General features: G+C 47.6%; 2 protein-coding genes across 3 annotated transcripts; one reads left to right on the top strand and one right to left on the bottom strand.

The window, feature by feature from the left end:
- The first annotated feature begins 2624 nt into the window (after window positions 1–2624).
- On the top strand, window positions 2625–10429 carry CNIH1 (cornichon family member 1). The gene is made up of 5 exons (XM_071557239.1): window positions 2625–2751; window positions 3829–3897; window positions 7810–7922; window positions 8209–8352; window positions 9147–10429. Exons 1-5 carry the CDS (start codon window positions 2671–2673, stop codon window positions 9172–9174), a joined length of 435 nt encoding a protein of 144 aa, XP_071413340.1. The 5' UTR covers window positions 2625–2670; the 3' UTR covers window positions 9175–10429.
- Window positions 10430–11942: 1513 nt separating this feature from the next.
- CDKN3 (cyclin dependent kinase inhibitor 3) lies at window positions 11943–18585 on the bottom strand. Of its 2 annotated transcripts, XM_071557238.1 has the most exons (8): window positions 18550–18585; window positions 18067–18149; window positions 16430–16485; window positions 15773–15817; window positions 14759–14981; window positions 13753–13784; window positions 13230–13333; window positions 11945–12486 (listed from the first exon to the last, which is right to left on the bottom strand). In XM_071557238.1, exons 1-8 carry the CDS (start codon window positions 18559–18561, stop codon window positions 12400–12402), a joined length of 642 nt encoding a protein of 213 aa, XP_071413339.1. In that variant the 5' UTR covers window positions 18562–18585; the 3' UTR covers window positions 11945–12399. The 2 variants fall into 2 exon arrangements, with proteins under 2 accessions (XP_071413338.1, XP_071413339.1); XM_071557237.1 differs by lacking the exon at window positions 18550–18585 and having other exon boundaries at window positions 11943–12486; window positions 18067–18173.
- Between the last annotated feature and the right edge of the window lie 5457 nt (window positions 18586–24042).

Below are 24042 nucleotides of genomic sequence, written 5' to 3'. Positions count from 1 at the left end.
CTGAGCTTTGTTGTGGGTCTGCTGAGGAGCCACAATTCCCTCATGAACAGTATTAATAGATGGAGGGCCACAACTCTGTAATTCCTCTGGGTTTTGTCCCTCCAGGGAGGCTCCAGGTATAACAAATCTGTGTTGATCCCGTGTCTGGGTGGTTATTTAAGTAAATATTTACCTTGAATGGATCAAACTCCTGGTTTCCGTGTTGGAAACCCAGCATTCCTCAGCCCCAAGGTATAACGGGAACTCTTCACACATCCTCTGTTTCTGTACTTCCCAGTTTTTCCGATGCCAACTGGCCTCCTGGATGGCTTAGGAAAAGCCTGAGCCAGGGAGTTTGAACACTGACTGTCAGAACTTCCAGCAGAGTCCAATCCAAGGGCCATGGGAGTGTGTGCCTGTAAGAAATGAACAGTTTGCCAATAAATAAGGCTAATGAAGCATCAAGTTGTAGGAAGAAAACTAAGTTATTGCAGAGGAAGACTTGGGTGCTGTGCTGTTTCTGACTTCTCAGGAGTGAGGGATGAGGAGCTGTCAGGACATGGCACTGAGGCACTGCCAGGGGTTCTCTTCTGATCCCTCCTGTCCCCAAGATGGAAAGGACACATAACAGGGTCAGCCCTCACTGATGTTGTCACTGCCCAGTGGTCACCTTGTCTGTCCCCCTTGGAGGGGATGGCAGAGCACTTGGGGCAGAGCTGGGGGGAGCTTGGGGCAGCTGCCTGGACCTGCTGCACCCTCACCTGTTCTGGGCTTTCTCACCTTTTAATTATCTCACAGAAGCGTGGAATGGTTGGGGTTGAAGGCACCTCAAAGACCATCTCATTCTAACACCCCTGCCGTGGGCAGGGACACATTCCACTAGAGCAGGTTGCTCAGGGCTGATCTTCATGAAAATTTATTTCAAAATCTATTTTCTGGGTTTCACACTGGGGTTTCTTTGGTCATAATGACACCACAGGGTTGTTACTGGCAGAGTTTGTGGATGGGATGAGTTATTTTACACCAAAACACCAACTTCATCTTCACAACAACTGATTTTCTAAAGACAGCTCATTTGCTGCAGTTTCCCCTGTATTTTGCTGAAGGAAATGAAGCTTCTGCTCATCTCTCTTTGTGACACTCCATTAATTGCTGTCACGCTTCCCGGCAGACAGCACCGGAAAATATTATTTACTGTTTGGCAGCTGGTAGTTTTAAGGAAATTATTCCTCAGGCTGCTCCAGAGGAAACGCTGAGCAATGTCACCCCAGCTTGCCTTTGCTGAAAGGTGTCACTACTTTAACCAGAATGACTTTTACATGTCCCTTTGGAAGGACAGTGTGTGATCATCTCCTCAAGCTCTTTTCTCATCTTGCTGTTCCCTTCCAACAGGCTCTGGGTCGTATCGATTTGGCATCGTATGACCCATCATGCCCTTCCCTGGGGCGGGCACACTGCACCCTTTGCCAGCATTGCTTCCCAAATTTGCCAGCTCCTTTTTCTACAGACATAGTTTGTGCTGACCAGGTAATCTGACATGGCCAAATAGGGATAGGGCAAGGGGGAACAGATGGAAACTAGGGGAAAGATTTAGATTATTTAATTGGGAAGGAATTCTTGTGAGGGTGGGCAGGCCCTGGCACAGGCTGGGCAGAGAAGCTGTGGCTGCTCCATCCCTGGAAGTGTCCCAGGTCAGGTTGGACAGGGCTTGGAGCAGCCTGGGATAGCGGGAGGTGTCCCTGCCCATGGCAGGGGTTGGAATGAGATGCTCTTTGAAGATTCCTTCCCACCCAAACTCCTGGAAAGGGTCATGGCTTGGACAGGTGCACTGCTCGCTGCCTGGATGGCCAAGCCCAGACTGTGGGAATGGAGCTGCATCCAGTGGGCATCTGGTCACCAGTGGTGTCCCAGGATCAGTGTTGATGATGTGGATGAGGGAATTGAGTCCACCCTCAGTAAATCCATGGGCGACACCAATTTGTGTAGGAGTGTCGATCTGCAGGAGGACAGGAAGGCTCTGCAGAGGGGAGTGGACAGGATGGATGGGCCAGAACCAGTGGTGTGAGGGGCCAGAGCAGTGGTGTGAGAGTCCAGACCAGTGGTGTGAGGGGCCAGAGCAGTGGTGTGAGGGGCCAGAGCAGTGGTGTGAGGGGCCAGAGCAGTGGTGTGAGAGGCCAGAGCAGTGGTGTGAGGGGCCAGAGCAGACCAGTGGTGTGAGAGGTCAGACCATTTTCAGTTGTTTTTCATTATCTTCAGAGTTTTTATTGTAAACTTGATTGTTAAACTAGTCTCTTTTAAACAAGTCTGAGTAAGACTGATTTTTTCCTTTTTACAAATAGTTCATAAGAAAAATGATATAACAATAGAATTTAAAACTCAGTTTCTGCTACATTGATTGTTTTACAATGTTTATATTTATGTATATGTTTTGTTCCAGTAGTTTTGTAGCACAGCGGGCGCTGCGGGGGCGGGGCCGGCAGGGGTCGCTGTGGGCGGGGCCATCAGGGGGCGGGGCCATCAGGGGCGGGGCCGTCGGGGGGCGGGGCCGTCAAGGAGGCGGCCATGGCGGCTGCGCGGGCGGGCTGAGGGAGGAAGGGAGGGAAGGAGGAGGGGAGGGGAGGGAGGAAGAGAGGGAGGGAGGAAGAGAGGGAGGGAGGGCCCGGCAGCCCCCGCGCCGCCGCCGCCGCCGCCATGGCCTTCACGTTCGCCGCCTTCTGCTACATGCTGGCGCTGCTCCTCACGGCCGCGCTCATCTTCTTCGCCATCTGGCATGTGAGTGTGGCCGCGCCCGCCCGGCCCGGGGTGCGCCCCGCAGAGACCCCCGGAGGGAGCGCGGGAGGCGCATCCGGAGCCGCCCTCAGAGCGGGGATCGGCCGCTCCGCGGATAAAATGGGCTTTTGTGCGGGGTGATGGGGACGGAACGGGCGGGGAGGCTGCGCGGGGGCACCGGTGGGGATTGGGAAGGAATTCCTGGCGGGGAGGGCGGTGGGACATTGGGACAGGGTGGGCAGAGAAGCTGTGGCTGCCCCATCCCTGGAAGTGTCCCAGGCCAGGCTGGACAGGGATTGGAGCAACCTGGGACAGTGGAAGGTGTCCCTGCCCGTGGCGGGGGGTGGAATGGGGTGATCTTTAAGGTCCCTTCCCACCCAAAGCATTCCATAATTCTGGGATTCCTTCCCGAGTACTGCACAGGGAGGTGCTCAAGGGAACGATGTGATGCTTGGCAGGCGTTTGTTCTGTAGAAGTGGCTTTTGTACTTCATGCTGCATCATTTTTTAATAATTTTTTTTTATTATGGCATGAGAAAGTCGAGTGTTGATGTGTCGTTTTTTGTGGATGCTCCTTTTGGACACGGAACCTGCTCTGGGTGACCTGCCTGGTCCAGAGGTCCCTTCCAACCCTCACAGTTCTGTGATACATTTCTGGGCTCAGCATCTACTTAAGACAGTGAGGCAAAATATTTGACAGCTTTAAGCTTGCTATTGGTTTTTCTGGCTGAAGGAACCCCATGTCAGGTTCCTGCTGCCCACCAGGACAGTCCTGTGTGAGGTTTGGGGTCTGCGTGGCAAGAACTGATGAAGGGAATGTTGGAAATTCCTCGCTGGTGAAGGGAATAAAAAGGTGGAGGGTGGACAAAGGTCTTTGAATACCTGAAGAATCTTCTGCTTTCTTGTTTTTAAAATCTCTTTTATATATGACTTTCCTGTGGGTTTGTGATGTTAAAATTTAGGAGAAATGTCCCTGAACACATGGACAGCAGTTCTGTGCCAGAATGTTCCTTTTCATGGATAAAAGACACCCTCGCTCCTGGACTGAGGAATCACAACTGTTGCATTTTTTCCCCCCTAGATTATAGCATTTGATGAACTGAAGACTGATTACAAGAACCCCATAGACCAATGTAATACCCTCAATCCTGTAAGTAGCACACTAAACTTTTCATTATGTTAAATAAATTAATGTAAAGTGCTCATTTTTTGTGTTAGATTGATGCAATCTGCCTAGGGAGTAGAATTGCATCTGATTTGACGAAACCTCACTGTTGGTAGAAGTTGTAGGGAAATTCTTTGTCTGATTCTTTACTTTCAAGTTGAATATTCTGACTGTTATTAATCTGCTGGTGATCTTGTCAGCTGTCATACTAACATTCTTTCAATCTGCTTTCCACATTTTCGGCACAAAGACAGTTGAAAAGGTCAAAAAGATTAAAAGAGTCAAAATTGCATTAAAGGTGTGTACTGCTTTTCAGTTTCATGTTTTTTGATGCCACTCCCCTTTCATTTTCTTAGGAACATTTGTAATATTATTCAGCTGTTTTTGTTTAGTCTGCCTGTTCATCTGCTCGTTATTTGTTCCTTGGGGCTTACAACAACTTCATGGATTTCCATATTTTGTGCAAAACCCAGTTCTGCTTGCTGAAACTTGGGGAAAACTGTTACATGCCTTGTCAGGTGTCAGAAAGTCACTTCAGGTAGGAATAAATCGTGTTTTTCAAGCCAGATTTACTAAACTCTGAAATTAGAGGAGGACAGTTGTTTTTTTAAGCATTCATAGAATCGATTGGGTTGGAAGAGACCATCAAGTCCAACCCTTGATCCAACCCCACTGTGATCACCAGCCCAGGGCACTCTGTGCCCTGGGCTGGTGATCACAGTGGGGTTGGATCAACACATGGTGGATTCTCACTCAGTGCCACATCCATATAATGGATTGGGTTGGAAAAGACCTCTGAGATCATCAAGTCCAACCCTTGGTCCAACTCCAGTCCCTTTACCAGATCATGGCACTCAGTGCCACGGCCAATCTCAGCTGAAAAACCTCCAGGGATGGGGAATCCACCCCCTCTCTGGGCAGCCCATTCCAATGCCTGAGCACTCTCTTGGAAAGAATTTTTTTCTGCTCTCCAACTTCAATTTCCCCTGGCAGAGCTTGAGCCCATCGTGCCCCCTTGTCCTATTGCTGAGTGCCTGGGAGAAGTCAGTTGACCAAGTCAGTTCTGATCTTTTTTTGGAGGATTTAGGTGGGTGGAAGGTGATAGGAATTATCTTCACTTCTCTATTTTGTGTTCCAGAATCAGGGATGTGTCCTGGTGTCCTCTCTTGGATGCAACTCTGACACTCCTTGGCTTAGGAAAAGAATTTGAGGCAAACCATTTCCCTGCATCTCTTACAGCTCAGCAGCAAAGAAGGAGGCTTGTTAAGGGACATCTGGTGGGATCTTGCAGGATTTTGTGCATTTCTTCTCATTCTGTGCCCAGGCTGAGGAAGCAGCGTGGCCTGGACTGAAACTTTAGTGTGTTTTAAGTACATTATACAAATGAAAAATGAATTCACAGTAGCTGGAAGGGAAAGAAAAGCATTTTAGATACACAGCACCCAAATTGAGGTGAACCTTGACTGAGAGGAGGGTGGGGAGGAGCAGAGGAGCCAGGCAGAGGCTGCAGCTCAGCCAGGGGGGTTCCTGCTCACAGAGCTGTGCATTTAACAGTTTCCCTTGCTTGGTCTGTTCCAGTCATTCCTGCTGCAGTGTGGGAGAGGCCAGTTCTCATTCCATGGATGCATCATGGTCTTCCTGCAACCTTTGTGGTGCCAAAATGCGCATGTTTAACCCAATATTAACCCCGTGCTACCCCACGTGCATGGAGTGTCCTTCTCATGGCAGCTTTGTGGGCTGGAAATCTGAAATAACTTCATGTTTGCTGCTCCTGTGGGAGCAGATGAGCCCCTAAAAGTGGAGTTGAGATCCAGGCTCTTAAGGGAATCTGGTAAATGATGCTGGACAAACAAAGAGTGTTGTTCTCCTGGACAGAGAATTGAAAATCCTGGTAGGAATTGAGACACCTCAGTAGAAAGATTATCCCAAAATAGAAACTCCTTAGTGCACTGCTGGTTCCTTCTCTTCCCTGCTCCTGTTATAGTCATGTCTTTTCTCAGCAACCAGATTCACCCTCCCTCATTTCTGTGATAAATATGGCAGAAAATGATGTAATTAATTTTCCCTTAGGATAGGAAGGGAGGATGTGAAGTGTGGGAGATTTGAAAGAGGCAGGTATTGCAGCGTGGGAGTAGGATATAATAAACAAAACAAAACATATTTTGAGCTGTGTAGGTAAATAAATACAGATTTGGAATGTCTGAGCAGGCTGCCAAATGCATTGTGTGTTGGACAGGGTGGTGGTTGTTCTGCTATAACTAATTGCCATGTGTACATGGTAAGTATGCAAAGAAGGGTCTGGATGGAAATATTTACTTGGAAAATTTCGTGTGTGACAGCTGAATTTTGGTGGTGTTGATGCAAGTTTGCTTTGTTGTTCTTCATTTAGAGATGCAGGATGGTAGGAAAGGAGGTGGTGAGAATGTTTGTTGGTAGCTGTTAGATTTCTAGGAAGATATTTTTGGGGCTTCAAGAGAAGAATAAAAAAATTGTAAACCACTGAAACTTTGATGTAATCATCCTATGCAGTGTTAGTCACTGCCCAGACAGAGGGACAGAGTGTGTTGTGTGTGTTTGGGCACACACAGAGGGAGTTACAGGCAGTTGAAATCTTTGGGTAGAAATGGAGTGTTTGTCATCAGCAGTTTTAGTTGGCCTGAGTTGAGAAGGAGAATCTTTTACAGATCTGCTGCTTCTCCTGTGGAGCCAGGCTGGGAGAGCTGGGGGGGCTCACCTGGAGAGGAGACGGCTCTGGGAGAGCTGAGAGCCCCTTCCAGGGCGTAAAGCGGCTCCAGGAGAGCTGGGGAGGGACTGGGGACAAGGGATGGAGGGACAGGATAAGGCGGAATGGCTTTAAACTGAAAGAGAACAGAGTTTGCTGGGATATTGGGAAGGAATTCCTGGCTGGGAGGGTGGGCAGGCCCTGGCACAGGTGCCCAGAGAAGCTGTGGCTGCCCCATCCCTGGGAGTGTCCCAGGCCAGGTTGGACAGGGCTTGGAGCGACCTGGGACAGTGGGAGGTGTCCCTGCCCATGGAGGGCATAGAACAAGATGGTGTGTGAGGTCCCTTCCCATCCATCCTGTGATTCCCTGCATGATTCCTTCTGAACCGTGTGAGAAAGCAGCAAATAACACTTTGGAGTGACTTGTGGAGAACTTTCCTCTTGTGATGGGTGTGAGATTTTGCAGCTCTTTGCATGTGTTTACTCTCTGTACCTCTCCCTGTTATTCCAATTAACGACACTAACACACCTGGCATTCCGTGCTCCCTGTGGTTCGTGGTACACTGAGAATGGGCTCTGTGGGCTCCTGCTGGAAGCTTCTGCTGGATCATGGGGCTGTAAGGCATGCACAGTGGGAACCTGTGAGGGAAAACTGCCCAATTCCCCCCAACTATCCCTGTGTGTGCTGGTGTGGTTGGGTAAAGCCCTGCCTGGGGTGTTACCTTTGGACAGCAATTCGACTTTGGGAAGTTGTGGGGGTGTGGATACCAAAACAAAGCTGTAAACCAGGAAAACACAACCATCTTTTTGCCTATAGGCTGTTCTATGGAGCATGTTCCCTGCTGATATTTCTCTGTTGCATGAGCAGAAATATCTCGATGATCTCTTCTGAGGGTCACGTATAAAGCCTGGAATCTCTTAATTATTTAGAAGCAATTAAAAAGTACTGATCTGAGCATTTGATTTGATAAATTTTTCTACTTGGTCCATGAATATCTTGTGAAAACAGCAAGGCATGTACTGCTCACTGCTGCTTTCACGTTCCACAGTCTTCTTCTTGTTAGTGTTGGTTTTAAATGATATTTTTAAACAATCACTCACCTCCAAAGCAGCTGAAACGCCACACGTTTTGCTCTGTGTGACTGAAACTTCTAATTCACCTTTTTCTTTTGCAGCTTGTACTTCCAGAGTACCTCATCCATGCATTCTTCTGTGTCATGTTTCTCTGTGCAGCAGAGTGGCTCACACTGGGTCTCAATATGCCCTTGTTGGCTTATCATATTTGGAGGTAATTTTGGTGTGGCTGTGCTGGGTGAAGTGTTCCCATTCTCCCATTGCCATGTCCTGTCCGTGTCCTGTGCCTTGGGAAAACAAAGATGCTTTTTATACAACACCATGAAAGTTCAGGTCATGGCTGTACAACAAGAACCATCACTTGGCTTTCTCGGGTGTTTTTATTCTGTTGTGCTGTGTGAGAATCCAGTTGTGTTGTGTGTCCTGGAATTCCGGGGTGGGAGGGGCAGGACCCAGCGTTTCCCTGGCCCTCATCCCACCCCTCCTGTGCCCCATTCCAGGTACATGAGCCGACCCGTGATGAGCGGCCCGGGGCTCTACGACCCTACGACCATCATGAATGCAGATATTTTAGCCTATTGCCAGAAAGAAGGATGGTGCAAATTAGCATTCTACCTTCTATCCTTTTTTTACTACCTATATGGGTAAGTTTTCCCCCTCTGTCTGAGATTTTTGGCTCAGTGCACCAGAGAAATACTGTACGTAGGGCTATATTCCTTCAGTGCCTGATTGGAGTGGGAGAGGGACTTTGGACAAGGGCATGGAGTAATAAGACATGGGGGGAATGGCTTCCCACTGCCAGAGGGCAGGGAAAGATGGGATATTGGGAAGGAATTCCTGGCTGGGAGGGTGGGCAGGCCCTGGCACAGGTGCCCAGAGAAGCTGTGGCTGCCCCATCCCTGGAAGTGTCCCAGGCCAGGTTGGACAGGACTTGGAGCACCCTGGGCTGGTGGGAGGTGCCCCTGCCCATGGCAGGGGGTGGGTTTGGATGGTCTTTAATGTCCCTTCCAGCCCACACTGTTCTGTGACTGTGATATGATGTTTATATATCATACTGTTGTTTTCAGGAAGGGGCGAACTTTCCTGAGAAGGAATCCACAATAACCATTAGTTCTGTTTCAAACACAAGTCCTAATGTGGTTGGAATTACTGTTTTGAGTCTGCATTCCATGACTGGAGACTGGAAAGCTCCAACCTTTCCTTCTTTTAACCATAATGTAATAAACCCTCAGAGTATTCTCATTAAAAAGCTGAAATATTTTTAGGGTAAGGTATTTGATCTAAGTGTGATCTTGTTGAAGTCAAAACAGAAAAGTAATTTTGTGAAATCTTCAGTCACAATCCACGTATCTGACATGAATTTGTTCCTTAGAATGTACATTAAATGTGTAACACTAATCAGAAGGATGCATGTTAATATTTTTGTTTTCTTTTGCAGCATGATTTATGTTCTGGTGAGCTCTTAAGAAGACACTCAGCAAGCTTTGTTCCAGTTATGTGCATGCAAAAGCCACAAAACCCATGGATTCTTTACAAGGAGAACTCTGACCACGATTAAATCCGGAACCCAACGATCGCAATTGCTTTAGAAAACAATGACTCCCCTATTTTTAAAACATTTCCACATTTTATACTTGTGGAAAGACTGTTTTCTTATATTTTACTGGGACGCTGAAATTAAAGAATTACATGTAAATGGATATAAAAAGGTGACTGGGGTTTGGAAAGTTTGGACTTTGCACTGCATAAGGAACAGCCATAACCTTGGAGTAGGTGTTGGTTACTACCAGCCTTAGTACAGTAGGGGTTTGCTTTAGGCTGGGCTTTGTAGTGGCTCACTTGGACTTGTGTATCCCACTCCTAACTCTAAATCAGCCGTAGCTCCGAGTGCTTGGGAAGGACTGGAATGCTGTTTTGCCCATAGGTGATGACGGTTTTAGAATATGAATTCATGGACACAATTGCAAAAACAGTTCTATTTTGGTTTATTTTTTTCTGTCTAGTTAGTCTTTCCCTGTTTCTGCATGGTCCAGATCCTCCTGTATCTGCCCCAGACATTAGCCCTGCTTTAATCTCGAGCCTGTGTCATGTGGTAGGAGAAGCTGAATTGTCCATGAAGGAATGAATTTAAATGATTTTTTAATGTCTGTGCTGTCTCATTAACAAATGGACAAACCTCCAACATTTACCAAGTCCAATGATAAAAACACTCTTGGGTTTAAGAGTAATAAATACTCCAGGCTTTTTCAAAGCAGAAAGTGAGATTGTGAAACTGCCCCACTGTTCCTTAGTGCAATAAATGACAATAAAAAACGAGTCTCAAATTCAGCAACACTTCCTTTTATCCTGGTGCCTTGTTTTGTTTGTAAATTTGGCTGTGTCCATCGGTTAGTTCTACATGGATAATTGCATTCCCTTTAGAACATGGAATCAAGTTATGTCTGGAAAAGGGAAGCTCTCATTTCCTGCCTTTTTTCCCCTGAAGTTAAATAGTAGATGGGGGCAGAGGAAGATGTTTCAGATAAATATTGCATTGTAAATTGTGACTGCAAACAGCTGCTTAATTTACAAGTAATAATTAGTCTTTCTCATTTACCTGTGCTGGAGAACAATGCAGAGTTTCCCAGTTCTAGTAAAAGGTTTTTTTTGTATAAACTGTGTATTTGTTCACTTTGGGTCTCTTGGGTGTTAAGGGGCAATAAAATTGTACCAATGTTTGCACTGGGGTCCACCAGAAATCCAGGTATTCCAATACTGGTGTGAAAGATGAGATGGGGCAGATGCTGAACATCTGTCTGAAGAGGGAGAGATTTGGAAATTTGTGTGTTACAGATGTCCTGGGAGAGCCTTTGCACCTTAAACAGCCCTGAATGGCTTTTGTGCCATCAGTTCAGTTGCTTTTTGAGCACTTTTATGACCTGGTGTGGAAGATCAGACTCCCAGAGTGGTTTGGGTTGGGAGGGACCTTAAAGCTCATCCCATTCCACCCCCTGCCATGGGCAGGGACACCTCCCATCAGCCCAGGGTGCTCCAAGCCCTGTCCAACCTGGCCTGGGACACTCCCAGGGATGGGGCAGCCACAGCTTCTCTGGGCAATCCTGAGAAAGTGAGTTCTGCAGTGGAATTTATTTAGTGTGTAAAAATACATGTTTAACAGTTCTGCCAGACTTCATTTCGTGGCCCATAGCTCTTATTTTTTAGGACATAATAAAAATTTCCCCCTTTCCACCTTATTTATGCTGGGCATGAGTGAACAGACCTTCATGTCCTCTGCAAGGGAGAAGTCTGTTTAATCTTCCTGGTTGGAAGTCCTCCTGTAGCTTGGGATTGTCCTTTCTCCCAAGTTTTCCCCATTCTAGGTTATCACCACACAAAGTTTGGGTGCCCAGGGGATGTAGAGTGGCAGTTTCCTCCTCTCTGCTCTGAATTCCTCTTTCTGTAACACACAGAGGGTAAGAGAATTCATGCTGTGCTAACTTAAAATTTTCTTCCTGAAGGAACAGTCCTGACACCTTATTGCTATGTACATGAAATTGCTTTTCTGATTGTCATTATTTTTGGAGTTCCAGGAGGCAAAAGATAATGGAGGGAATAAAGAACATTGCTCTCCCTGTCAGCAAGTTTCCTGCTGAGTCATATAACAAATACTTAATATCTGAAATGCACCAGTTGCAAGGATTAAACCCTGATGCACATTTGGAGCAGAGTATTTTCTCTAAATGATGCCACGCTGTGGAAACTGGGAGTTCCTGTGTCTGGTGTAGGAGTGGAGAAGGGAATGGCAGTAAAAACTAATCTACAGAAATCACCTTTCAAGATGCACTCAAGTGTCTGGGTTTAACATGTTAAACAGAGAAATTTAAATTCAAAGCAGTGAGTTGAGTTCAACTCCAGCCTGCTGGTGCTGTGGTGGAGTCTTGTCACTTCTGACTTGGGAAGGTCCTGAATAATCAAAATGTTATCAAAATCTGCCTGTTCATCTTGCCTTTATGAGTGGATGTAGTGAAACAGGAGGAATGGGGACTGTTCCTGTGGGATCCTCTCAGCCCACAGCTGATTGTTTGTTTACTTTCTCTGCTGTCAGAAAACAGAAGGGCTGTGCCAGAGCCTCACCCACGCAGCTACAGCGGTGTCACTTCCTGGCACAGTCACCTAAAACCCACCTGCCAGGTCTGTCACAGGCCTTTGGTACAACACCTCCTACTTCTGGAATGAGGGAACTCATTCCTAAATATTCCTGAACACACTGAATGGAAATGTGACATTTTAGAATGAGTTCTCACCAGCTCATAAGGGGTGAGTGCTCCAGCCTGACTTGACTTTGCTTTAAAGCAGAGCTGAGGGTGTTTCCAAACAGCTCCAGTGACATAGTTTTTATCCAGCTCCATCATCCCATCATGATTCCAGGTTATTGCATGGAAAACCAGCCCATCAGGTGTGTAGGTCACCAGAACAGCAATGAGCACAAACACACTTGTGCACGTATTTTTAGGGCAGTGAGTATTAAAGAGACCAAGGAGAGGGAGATGCTGCATGTCCTGTAGGATCTCCTTCCCCAACCCAGTATTACACCCGGATTGAGGGGGATCAGCTGTGCCACACGGGAAGCAGAGCTGAGGAAGTGAAGGTGAGGAGAGAGTGGTGTGTCCAGGTGTGTTCCACAGACCCAGAGGTGCCCAGGGCAGTTCCAGCTATCGGGATGCTGATCGCAGCACCGTGTCCTTTGCTGCCAGGTGAGCCACCACGTTCTCCCGGAACTCATGGAGGTAATTGTACTGCTGGAAAAGCACAACCGGGTCTGCAGTCAGTGCTCTGTGCTGCCAGAGGAGGCACCACCCATCTTACAAAGCTGTTTGATACCCCAGGATGAAAACAGCACCCTCTAGTTTGTGCTGCTTCTGCTTAGTCCAGATCCTCTGGAATTTTTCACTGTCAGATTACATGGATCTTGGCTTGGATCTTGTGGTCCCCCACCAAGGGCACACATGAGCCCAAGATAATACAAAACATGGTCCTCATAGGTGGGAGTTGGGTGTCAGAATTCAAAGCTGCTTTATTTTCCATCATGGAATCACTGAGGCTGGAAAAGCCCTCCAAGATCATTGAGTCCAACCATTTCCCCAGCATTGTCAAGGCCACCACTGACACATGTCCCCAAGTGCCACATCCACATGGCTTTTAAATCCCTCCAGGGACGGGCACTCCACAGCTGCACTGGGCAGCTGTGCCAGGGCTGGACAACAAATTTCCCTAATATCCAAATTAAACCTCCCCTGGAGCAACTTGAGACCATTTTCTCTTGTTCTGTTCCTTGTTACCTGGGAGAAGCTGTTCAGCAGCTTCAGCAGGAATCTCCTCAAACCCCAGGGAGCAGCTGTGGGGCGTGTGGGAGAGACAGAGGGATCCCTTTGGGAAGGGAAGGTTTGGGAAGGGAAGGTTTGGGAAGGGAAGGTTTGGGAAGGGACTGGCTGAGCTCTCCCCTGTGTTTAGTCACGTGTGTCACCTGCTGCAGCCCCATTACCTTGATGGTCTGTATGGCTCCAGATCCTCTCAGGTTCCTGAGGCTCTCTATGGCCTGCTGAGGTGCCAGCGTGTCCGACAGCTGGAGCAGGAGACAGGCAGCCACTGCAAGAGAAAGGTGTGTCCTCATGGATGCTGCTGAGCACAGCCATGGGCTTGTCCCAGGAAAACCACCCCAGCAACACTCCTATCAAGGTCATGGATCTATTGGGGTTTTTTTCCCTAAATCCTATTTCTCAGCACTGGCCCATCTGCCCACTGCTCCTGCCCAAACCTGCAGGCTTTGGAAATCATGGAAACCCTCCCTCTCTTTCCCCCCTGCCTTCCCAGCAGGACTTGGGATGCAATTCTGAGGCTTTTCAAGTGCCAGTACACCCAGTTAATTCCTCTTTGTGACTTCTGGTAGTATCACCACCCCTTCCTTCTGGGCACACACAGTAACCAATGTTCCTGAAAGCTTTAGGTGTCCCAGAGGGAACACTGGGATAAGGGAAGATCATATTTATATTAAGACAAGCTCTTACCAAGACACGAGCGCCCGAGGCCACCATAACAGCTGGGAGAGAAGGAAATATCTGGTTGTAACAAGCTGTAGGAAACTGCCACACCCAGAGACCCCCAACATGTAAATATATGGACACAATTTTCACCTTAAGATCACCAAGATGAGCAGTGGTACAAGAAAGTAAAAAAGAATTTCTCTGTATTCTATTTCTATACCTACAGGAGTATCTTCTATTTATTCTTCAGATCTTCTTCCCAGAGAAACTTCAATTTTAAAGTTCCACTTCAATCCTGGTAATAGTCCCAAGTGCATGGGAGGACAGAAAATGGCACGAGGATGGACACACTCAATTTCCTTTAAATCCTACACCAGATCCAGGGTTTTGGGATAGTTGTGAGGACAGCAGCAGAGTTCTGCATCCCATGAAGCCCAGGAACTCAGTGGATGTCTATGCAGGGAGCTGTCAGCTGGATCATTCAGGGTACAGGGAACTTGGAAAGCTCTTCCCCTCTACTCTGAACTCAGCTACAGGTGTCTGAATAAATTACTTTAAAGAGTTTCATGCCATTTAAGAGTTAATTTTGCACTGCTGGAACCCACAACCAAGGGACATGTTAGAGAACCCTGGAGTGCTTTGGGTTGGAAGGGACCTTAAAGACCATCCCACTCCAACCCCCTGCCACGGGCAAGGACAGCTCCCCCTATCCCAGGCTGCTCCAAGCCCTGTCCAGCCTGGCCTGGGACACTCCCACAGCAGGTGTTTTGGCTCCCATCTGATGCTGCACACCTGGTGTCCAGGTAGGCTGGGAGCAAGGAGCCTTGTGATGTCATTCAACACACTATTTGAACCTGTTGCTGGACAGAGCAAGAGGAAATGGAACATTTAATTTTAGAAAGGACAAGGTGTCCCCAAAAAGGTGCAGGAGGAAGAACAAGCAGCTTTTCACAGCTTGAACTAACCTAAAGAATGCAATTCCCATTTCAAACCATTGTTTCACCTGCTTATAGATCTAACCAGAACCTACTGTATCACTGTTCTCCGGTTATTTTCCAGGCAGCTCCTGAGCTCCTCCAGGATTTTGCAGCACATGGCAATGTCAGGAGCATTCCCATCAGGGATTGGGTAGTGGTGCACACACAACCCATGCTGTTGGTAGGTGTCTATCAGGTTTGGCACTCGGTATTTGAAGAGCTCTCCTCTGGTACAAAGCACAAACACATCCTGGATCCCACAGTTCTTCAGTTCTCCTGCCAATGGATTAAGACACTTCCAAATAAACAAAAGCCTATCAAGCTTAAGGATAAACAGAAAAGCTACTTGGTACTGACTCTCTTGTTTCATCCCTGGGGTTAAGACAATAGGAGTGAGAAATTTTGCTTTGAGCAGCATTTCATTCCACTGAATCTCTCCCACATTTGCTTTCAGATAATCCAAGTGAGGAATTTTCTCAGTTCAGAGTGAGTCCTGAGAGAAGCTCACTGGGAAGAACATCAGTATTCAGGACAGCATGTTAATTATTAAACCATGTTTCTGTCCCATCTCCAGCTTAAAATCACTGAGTTCCAGAATGGTCTGGGTTGGAAGGGACCTTAAAGATCATTCTCCTGTCCCACCCCCTGCCATGGGCAGGGACACCTCCCACTATCCCAGGTTGCTCCAAGCCCTGTCCAACCCAACCTTGGACACTTCCAGGGATGGGGCAGCCACAGCTTCCCTGGACAACCTGTGCCAGGGCCTGCCCACCTCCATAGACAGGAATTTCTTCCTAAACTTGACTTCTCTAAACCCTGAGGGGTTTTTGCTATTAGTCTCTGCCCTTCCAGTACTTACAGAGGAATATTTGGCACAAATCTTTATATCATCCCACCTTTCTATCCCAACCTCACTTTTTTCTGGGAAGGAATGTTACAGGTTTGCAATTCATCTTGCTGCTGGCTGCTTTAAAGATGCCTCATGTTTAGGTGAAGGAAAGCCCCTGAGTGATCTGTGTCTGTGCCACTTGCTGCAGCTGCACGTTGTGCTTGCCCAGGAGACTCACCTACATCCTTCTGAAGATTCCTCCTGACATCCTTAAACCTGCAGCCTGAAACAAAGGATGGACAACAATTAACTCTCCAGGCAAGGGACACTTATGGAAGGGCTGCTGGAGCTGAAGGACAGAGCACAGCAAAACCCCCAAAACCACAGCAAGCAACAAAGCCACAACCCACATAAAACACAGTTCTTATATTTGCAGGTAGATCCCTGGCACAGCAGACAGTTTAAACACCATTATCTGCTTAATACTGTAATAGGATTGAAAAAGAAATCTGCCCAAGGTTTTAAGCTGCTTTGTGTTTTCCAGATCAAAAGTTTTGGAAATTTTAAATCAGGGTACATCATAGAAAAATACAAATAAAAAAATCCAACAAATAAAAGGGCTGGATAAAGATCACTTAAGAGCTGACTGGTCTGGTGATCACAGGAGATTCACCAGGGCTGCAGTTTGGATAGTTAAAGACACAGTGAAAGCTCAAATGTTTACTTTTATATATTAAAAATATGATCTCATTCTATAGATCTGCTTTGGTGTTTCCAAAACAATTATTCCAGTGGTAGATTATGAAACAAGTAATCCACAACAGGGAATTTTGGGGTTCAAGGTGTTACCCCTTTTCAGCTTTCAAACATGCAAACATCAGGGAGTGCTTCTTACCTGGAAGGGAACATAAACCCAGGAACTCAGAAGAGTAGAGAGGAGACAAAGGCAACCTATCAGAAAATAATAAATATAAATCAGAAGGGGATATTTTGGTTATTTAAATTATAAGGATCTTAAGGGCAAGTGTCAAGAGGATAGGACCAGACCCTTTCAGTGCTGCCCAGAGACAGGACAGGGGGCAATGGGGACAAACTGAACCACAGGAAGATCCATCAGAATATGAGGAAAAACTGCTTTGAGGGTGAAAAAAATCACAGAATCCTGGAGTGATTCGGGTTTGAAGGATGTGGTGGCACATCCTCCCCCTGCAGTAGGATCTGAGTAACACTCACTAGGCCTTGGCCTTGACAACACCCAGGCTGAGCTCCCCCGAGCTTATCAGAAGTCCTGTCTGTTCCCAGACATTCTTGTGTTGTCTCCTGGGTTGTTTTTCTAATGAACATCCTCATAAACATTTTGCCTGAATAACACTTTTTTGTCTCATGTTTTTAGAGTGTAAGAACACAAAGCATGGCTGAGGTGAAAGATTATCATGACTAAACTCCACTCTATAAACAGTGGCCCAAAACAAGACCTGTTGAGCTCTCCTGGGCCACAGCAGCTCTGACCAGAGACATCCCTTGTACAGACTCTTTATGTCTGTTTGCATATCAAATGTGCTAGGGATGCTGCTTTCTTAAATTAAGTCCTTTAGATTTATAAGTAAGTTACTGTTATAGTACAGTAAATCATACATATAACCAAGTTAAATTGTTAAGTTAATAAGTTCAGTGTTAAGAGTTAAGTTATAAGTGCTGTTAAGTCAGAAGTGTTAAGCTGATGCTATTAAGTGTTAAGGTGTAAGTTATGAGTTGAGTGTTGACAAGTTGAGTGCTTGGGCTGTATTCCTTTTTGTCCCTTCTGTCCTTTGGTCTCACTCACCCCACCTCACCCCAGACCCAACCACAGCCTCCACATACGTGGTCCTGCATTTATTTTGGTCTGGATGATACTGATTTCAGGTTTTTGTGTGCTTTTTCTCGGTCTATTTTAACTGTTTAAAGAGTAATAGAGTGAACCTTGCCATTAACTATGTTGTGCCAGTCCCTTTATATTAAACCTTGTTTTGCTGATACCTTTGCTGGTGATTTAAAATGCCCATTTCATGGCAAAGGGACATTAAAACTCATCTCATTCCGCCCCCTGCCATGGGCAGGGACACATCCCACTGTCCCAGGTTGCTCCAAGCTCTATTCAACCTGGCCTTGGACACTTCCAGGGATGGGGCAGCCACAGCTTCTCTGGAAAACCTGTGCCAGGGTCTCACAGGGAAGAACAGAGCCCTGGAACTGCCCAGAGAGGCTTGGAGTGTCCTTCCCTGAGGACATCCAAACCCACCTGGCTGTGATCCTGTGCATCCTGCCCTGGGAACAGCACCGGGGGATGGACCGGGTGGTCTCAGAGGCCCCTTCCAACCCCACCCACCCCCGGCAGCTCCCCCAGCACCGCTTCGGTCCCTTTCCAGGGGCACCCCCGGCCCTGGCGGAATAAGCGACCCTTCAGGGAAAACAAAAACCCCTCGTATTTGGCAGGAGAGGGATTTAATCCCGCGTAGCTCCCGAGGGAAGGGACCCCCGCGGGCGTGGCCTCACCAGGAGATGTGGAGCGGGGTCGGGTCCTCCTCGGGGCCCTCGTCGTCCGAGGAGCTGAAGCCGTCGGCGGAGGCCGCGCCGGGCTGCGGGGACAGCGAGAGGCTCATCGGGGGACGGGACCCCCGGCTGTGCCTCGGCCCCGACCCCTTTCCCGATTCCTATCCCGATCTCCCGATGCCGGTCTCGACCCCGATCCCGGCCCCCATCCCGATCCCGGTCCCGACCCCTCTCCCGATCCCGGCCTCCATCTCGACGCCGATCTCCCCATCCCGATCCCGATCTCCCGACCCCTCTCCTGTTCCCGATCCCGGTCCCGACCCCTCTCCCGGTCCCGACCCCTCTCCCGGCCCCGAATCCCTCTCCCGGTCCCTGTCCCGGTCCCGAGCCCCTCTCCGTGTCCCGGTCCCGGTCCCGGTCCCAACCCCTCTTCCGGTCCCGACCCCTCTCCCGTTCCCTGTCCCGACCCCTGTCCCGGTCCCTCACCGGGTTCACCATGGCGCCGCCACCGTTCGAACTTGCCCCGCCCACTCTGCCCTCGCCCAATAGGAGACCGTGGCTCACAGCGCGCGCGTCAAACCGAGCCGGCCTTCCCCGCGGCCTCATGAGAGGAGCGCGCTGATTGGCGAGAGGGGTAGGGGCGGGGCTTTGGGAGGAAAACAGGCTGCGCTGATTGGCTGAGGCCGCTTGGCGGGAATGGCAGTCTCGCGCCCCAGGTTGGGGGGGGGCTCTGTGAGGGCGCTGAGGGCGCGCGCGGGTCCGTCCGCGCTAATTCCATTTTAAATCCATTTTGGAAGCCTGTCCGCTGCTGTCCTATTCCTGATAGCCACGTGGCCCTGGCACAGGGTGCCCAGAGAAGCTGTCGCTGCCCCATCTCTGGAAGTGTCCAAGGCCAGATTGGACAAGGCTTGGAGCAACCTGGGATAGTGGAAGGTGTCCCTGTCCATGGCAGGGGGTGGGATGAGATGATCTTTAATGTCCCTTCCAACACAAACCATTTTATGATTCTGTAATAAATCACAGGGAGGGATGTGAGCCTTCCACTCCAGCACATGGAAGAGCAAGGATGTGCTTGAGCAGGTGCCCTGCAGAGTTTTGGGTGGTAATTCCATGTGCAGAGAGCACAGGATCTCTTAACAGCAGAAAATAAGCAATTTCTGCTCTCTTAAACCATGAACTCAATGCCAAACGTTCTCATGGCCCTGTTTTCTATTGTTCAGTGCAAATAGGTTTAAGGGCTATTGCATAGAGTTTTTAACTGGATTTATCTAACATGAAAGACGGTTCTAGGGGGGGAAAAGGTTGTTTTTCTGCCTTGTTTTTAAAGAGCTGGGCTGTTTCTTGTGCTTGGAGCGTTCAAATGCATCTCTTTTTGCAGCATTTCTCATTGTTCTGTCAGTAATTCTGGCTGTTAATTAATAGGAAGAAATCATAGAATCATAGAATGGATTGGGTTGGAAAAGACCTCTGAGATCATCAAGTCCAACCCTTGGGCCAACTCCAGTCCCTTTACCAGATCATGGCACTCAGTGCCACGGCCAAGCTCAGTTGAAAAACCTCCAGGGATGGGGAATCCACCCCCTCTCTGGGCAGCCCATTCCAATGCCTGAGCACTCTCTCTGCAAAGAATTTTTTTCTGCTCTCCAACTTCAATTTCCCCTGGCAGAGCTTGAGCCCATCGTGCCCCCTTGTCCTATTGCTGAGTGCCTGGGAGAAGAGACCAACCCCCACCTGGCCAGAACTTCCCTTCAGGCAGTTCTAGACAGTGCTGAGGTCACCTCTGAGCCTCCTCTTCTCCAGGCTAAACACCCCCAGCTCCCTCAGCCTCTCCCTACAGCACTTGTGCTCCAGTCCCTTCTCCAGCCTTGTTGCTCTTCTCTGGCCCCGCTCCAGCCCCTCAATCTCTTTCCTCAACTGAGGGGCCCAGAACTGAACACAACACTCAAGGTGTGGCCTCCCCAAGGCAGAGTCCAGGGGAAGGGTCACTGCCCTGGGCCTGCTGGCCACGCTAGTTTGGATCCAGGCCAGGATCCCCTTGGCCTTCTTGGCCACCTGGGCACACTGTTGGCTCCTGTTGAGCTTCCTGTCCCTCAGTCCCCCCAGGTCCCTCTGCCTGGCTGCTCTCCAGCCACTCTGTGCCCAGCCTGGAGCACTGCAGGGGTTGGGGTGGCCAAAGGGCAGGACCTGCACTTGGCCTTGTTGAACTTCATCCCATTGCAATCAGCCCATCTCTCAAGTCTCTCCAGATCCCTCTGCAGCCCCTCCTGCCTTCCAGCAGGTCGACACTCCCTCCCAGCTTGGTGTCATCAGCAAATTTGCTGCTGATGGACTCAATCCCCTCATCCAAATCATCAATAAAGATGTTAAACAGGACTGGACCCAACACAGACCCCTGGGGAACACCCCTAGGGACACATTATGCATAGAGTGATAACATGGGATTTTGTTTTTTAAAATTACAATAAGGCATTTCTACAGCCTATGTTGAGGCACACATAGAACTGAAGGAGCCAGGCACAAACTGATTTTTGGCATTGATTTAGCTGATAGTGTGATGGAAACTGCCAAAGGTGTTGTTTTAAGTCAAGGGAATGTCTGGGCACAAGTGGTTTGAGTTTGTGGCAGGGCCAGTGCGAGATCTCCAGGTGTGGAGACTTTGGATTTTAGTTTTGCTTCAGTAACTTCCCTTCCACAGCTGGAGGTTTTAATGGAGCCTGAGGAGGATTGTCAGAACAAATTGCTTGGGATGGGGGGATTTGGGATGGGTTCAGGGAATGAAGGAGCACATGACGAGAGGATCAAGGAGAAGACCAGTTTATTAAAACACAGAATATGATAGCAGAGGTACAAAAATTGCATTATTGAGTGTAATGGAGAATTAAAAAGATCCAGATGTTGCAGCCCAAAATGAGCAATGGGAAGAAATACATCCTAAGAATTGAGGCAACGTGAGTCACTGTAGCTGTAAACATAATATTAATAACTCCTACAGCCACTCCATGAAGGAACAGGTATGTTGTTTGTTTTTATTATTAGCTCTGGTCCCTTTAGAGATTGTTTTCAACACTTATATGCTTTGATAAATACGTGAAATTTGCTGTATTTTTTCCACTTGTGGTTGATTTTGGCTAGTCAGGATTTTGCCTATTGCAGGCTTGGACTCTGAGGGTTATACCTTTATGGAAGCAGCAACATCAGATTGATAAATAAATTAAATAATAGAAACAATGGTAATGCTGCTGGTTATTCTTTGGAAAGATCAAAAGAATTCTCTGGAGTTTGGGTGCTTTCATGTGGTAGGAATCAGAATGATGCTCCACAGAATCTATAATGTCTGTGACAGAGGTAAATAGGGATAGTCTGTAAGTGTGAAATCCAAAGTAAAAATAAGGAAAAAAGTGCAAAAAACCCAATAAATCCAAGCTTGATGAAAGCCTGTGAGTTTCCTTCTTACCCTTGATTTCTTGCATCATTAAGTGACAAATATTAGGTTTATTAGCTGATTGCCTGTTAGGGTTGTCTCCTTATTTCTTAAATTGAGCTGTTACTCAGCACATCAAATTGGGATTTGTGGTGTGTTTTATAGAAAGGACTAGCAGGGATTAGTTTCCTACCAAAACCCATCCTTTGGCAAATAAAAGGAAAGCACCAACAGCAAGGCTTTAGTTTCTGGAAGTTTTTGTCAGTTTGTAAGTTGGATTCCTGTGCAAAGTGAGGGAAACCAGTCACAGATAAGGTCTGAAATGTGTAGTTTGGAATATTTAATTGGTGACATTGAATTGGTGATTTAATCTGAATTTTATTTGGGGCTTTTAGATAATTGGTTGAGCCACAAACTGCTGTTTATGGATGACTATGGGAGGGTCCAAAAAAGATGGAGCCAGAGCCTTCTTAGAGGTGTGTAGCAGAAAGAGAAGAGAGGATGGACAAAAGGTGGAATATGGGAAGTCTTTAATTCATTTAAGAAAATAAATTTTTATCACAAGTGTGGACAACAATAAGAATTTTAGTGGTAAGTTTGTGCCTCTGTGTAGCTGTTTGGGGTTATGTTTTGGGCAAGGTTTTTATTGCCTGTCTTTTAAGAGATAGTAACACTTATGTTACATGACATACAACACTGATGCCTCTAATGCAGCAATAAATACCCTCCCAGAAATATTAAATTTATCTACAGTGAGGGGGGATTAAACAGCAGGACTTTCCAAGGTGCTCTGTGTCCCAGGTTTAAAATACATGAGCATGGCCAAGAAGGCCAATGGGATCCTGTCCTGGATCCAAACTAGTGTGGCCAGCAGGCCCAGGGCAGTGACCCTTCCCCTGGACTCTGCCTTGGGGAGGCCACACCTTGAGTGTTGTGTTCAGTTCTGGGCCCCTCAGTTGAGGAAAGAGATTGAGGGGCTGGAGCAGGGCCAGAGAAGAGCAACGAGGCTGGAGAAGGGACTGGAGCACAAGTGCTGTGGGGAGAGGCTGAGGGAGCTGGGGGTGTTTAGCCTGGAGAAGAGGAGGCTCAGAGGTGACCTCAGCACTGTCTGGAACTGCCTGAAGGGAAGTTCTGGCCAGGTGGGGGTTGGTCTCTTCTCCCAGGCACTCAGCAATAGGACAAGGGGGCACGATGGGCTCAAGCTCTGCCAGGGGAAATTGAAGTTGGAGAGCAGAAAGGAATTCTTTGCAGAGAGAGTGCTCAGGCATTGGAATGGGCTGCCCAGAGAGGGGGTGGTTTCCCCATCCCTGGAGGTTTTTAAGGTGAGATTGGCCGTGGCACTGAGTGCCATGATCTGGTAAAGGGACTGGAGTTGGACCAAGGGTTGGACTTGATGATCTCAGAGGTCTTTTCCAACCCAATCCATTCTATGATTCTATGCAATGGGTTTGTGTTCTGGCAACAAAATTTGTAAGCAAAATATGTAGTGTGAGAAGATGATGTGTGACAATCCCAGCAAGTCTGGTGGGTTTGCAAGGACTGGTTCTCTGCTCTGGTGCAGCCTCACCTTGAGTCCTCTGTGCAGTTTTGGGTGCTGTAACATAAGGAGGATATAAAGCTATTGGTGCCCAAAGAAGGGCCCTTTCCCCGGGGACAGCAGGAGCATCTTCTCTCTGCCCTTCTGCACTCAGGTTTCACAGGCAAAATAAATAATTAATTTCCTTCAGGTAAAAGCTTGGGATGAAATAGTGTCTGTGTGGCAGAGACAGCTGGGGACTAGTTTGAAACAAGGAGTGAAGGAACTTGATGGTATATCTTAGCTAAAGATAAACCTTGAACAAACAAGCCATGTTCTTTTTTTGCAAGGAGACAAAATCCGGTCAGAAATGTCCAAACCATCAAAATAATGTTAAGAACATTGGTAACTGATGACTCCAAACAACCATCTGCAATACCAAAAACTTGTTAGTAAGCTTTCAGTTCATATCTCTTTCTGGAAGTTTTAATAGAGCTAATTAATTCATGTGGTGTTCCATGTGTCTTTGAGAGCACTTCACCAGTGATACCATCTGAAGATCCCACAGGGAATCATTTGTTTTTTCCAGGTTGTTGTTTGTGGATGGGAAAAAGTAATAGATAGAACAGTTTCATAATTTTCAGGCACCTTCTCTTTTCTTCTCCCCTTCTCTTCCAGTTGCCTGTTTGTAGGAAATGGATCCACTGCATTATAAGCTTTACATTGCACCTCACAGTGAGGATATGAATGGAAAATTCCTGTTGTGAGAGACAAAATTGTGCAATGTTTGGAGAAATCATTATAATCAGGCATTGGAATGGGCTGCCCAGAGAGGGGGTAGATTCCCCATCCCTGGAGGTTTTCAACTGAGCTTTGCCGTGGCACTGAGTGCCATGATCTGGTAAAGGGCCTGGAGTTGGACCAAGGGTTGGACTTGATGATCTCGGAGGTCTTTTCCAACCCAATCCATTCTGTGATTCTCTGATTCTATGATTATAAACGTTAGAATTGCAAGCACAATTTTGGGAGATTCCGTAGATTT

The sequence above is a fragment of the Pithys albifrons genome, chromosome 6, assembly GCF_047495875.1.
Source record: "Pithys albifrons albifrons isolate INPA30051 chromosome 6, PitAlb_v1, whole genome shotgun sequence".
Taxonomy (NCBI): Eukaryota; Metazoa; Chordata; class Aves; order Passeriformes; family Thamnophilidae; genus Pithys; species Pithys albifrons.
Note: the sequence above shows the minus strand (reverse complement) of the source record. Positions and strands in the feature narration are given on the sequence as shown.

Excerpts from the sequence above, each read along its gene's own strand:
- CNIH1 (XM_071557239.1), top strand. The coding sequence starts at position 2,671 with ATGGCCTTCACGTTCGCCGCCTTCTGCTACATGCTGGCGCTGCTCCTC. Across the intron at positions 2,752-3,828 it reads TCTTCTTCGCCATCTGGCAT|ATTATAGCATTTGATGAACT; the intron begins GTGAGTGTGGCC and ends TTTCCCCCCTAG. Across the intron at positions 7,923-8,208 it reads TTGGCTTATCATATTTGGAG|GTACATGAGCCGACCCGTGA; the intron begins GTAATTTTGGTG and ends GCCCCATTCCAG.
- CDKN3 (XM_071557237.1), bottom strand. The coding sequence starts at position 18,173 with ATGAGCCTCTCGCTGTCCCCGCAGCCCGGCGCGGCCTCCGCCGACGGC. Across the intron at positions 16,486-18,066 it reads ACCCCGCTCCACATCTCCTG|GTTGCCTTTGTCTCCTCTCT; the intron begins GTGAGGCCACGC and ends ATTTTCTGATAG. Across the intron at positions 13,785-14,758 it reads AACCGGAGAACAGTGATACA|CTGTTATGGTGGCCTCGGGC; the intron begins GTAGGTTCTGGT and ends CTTCTCTCCCAG.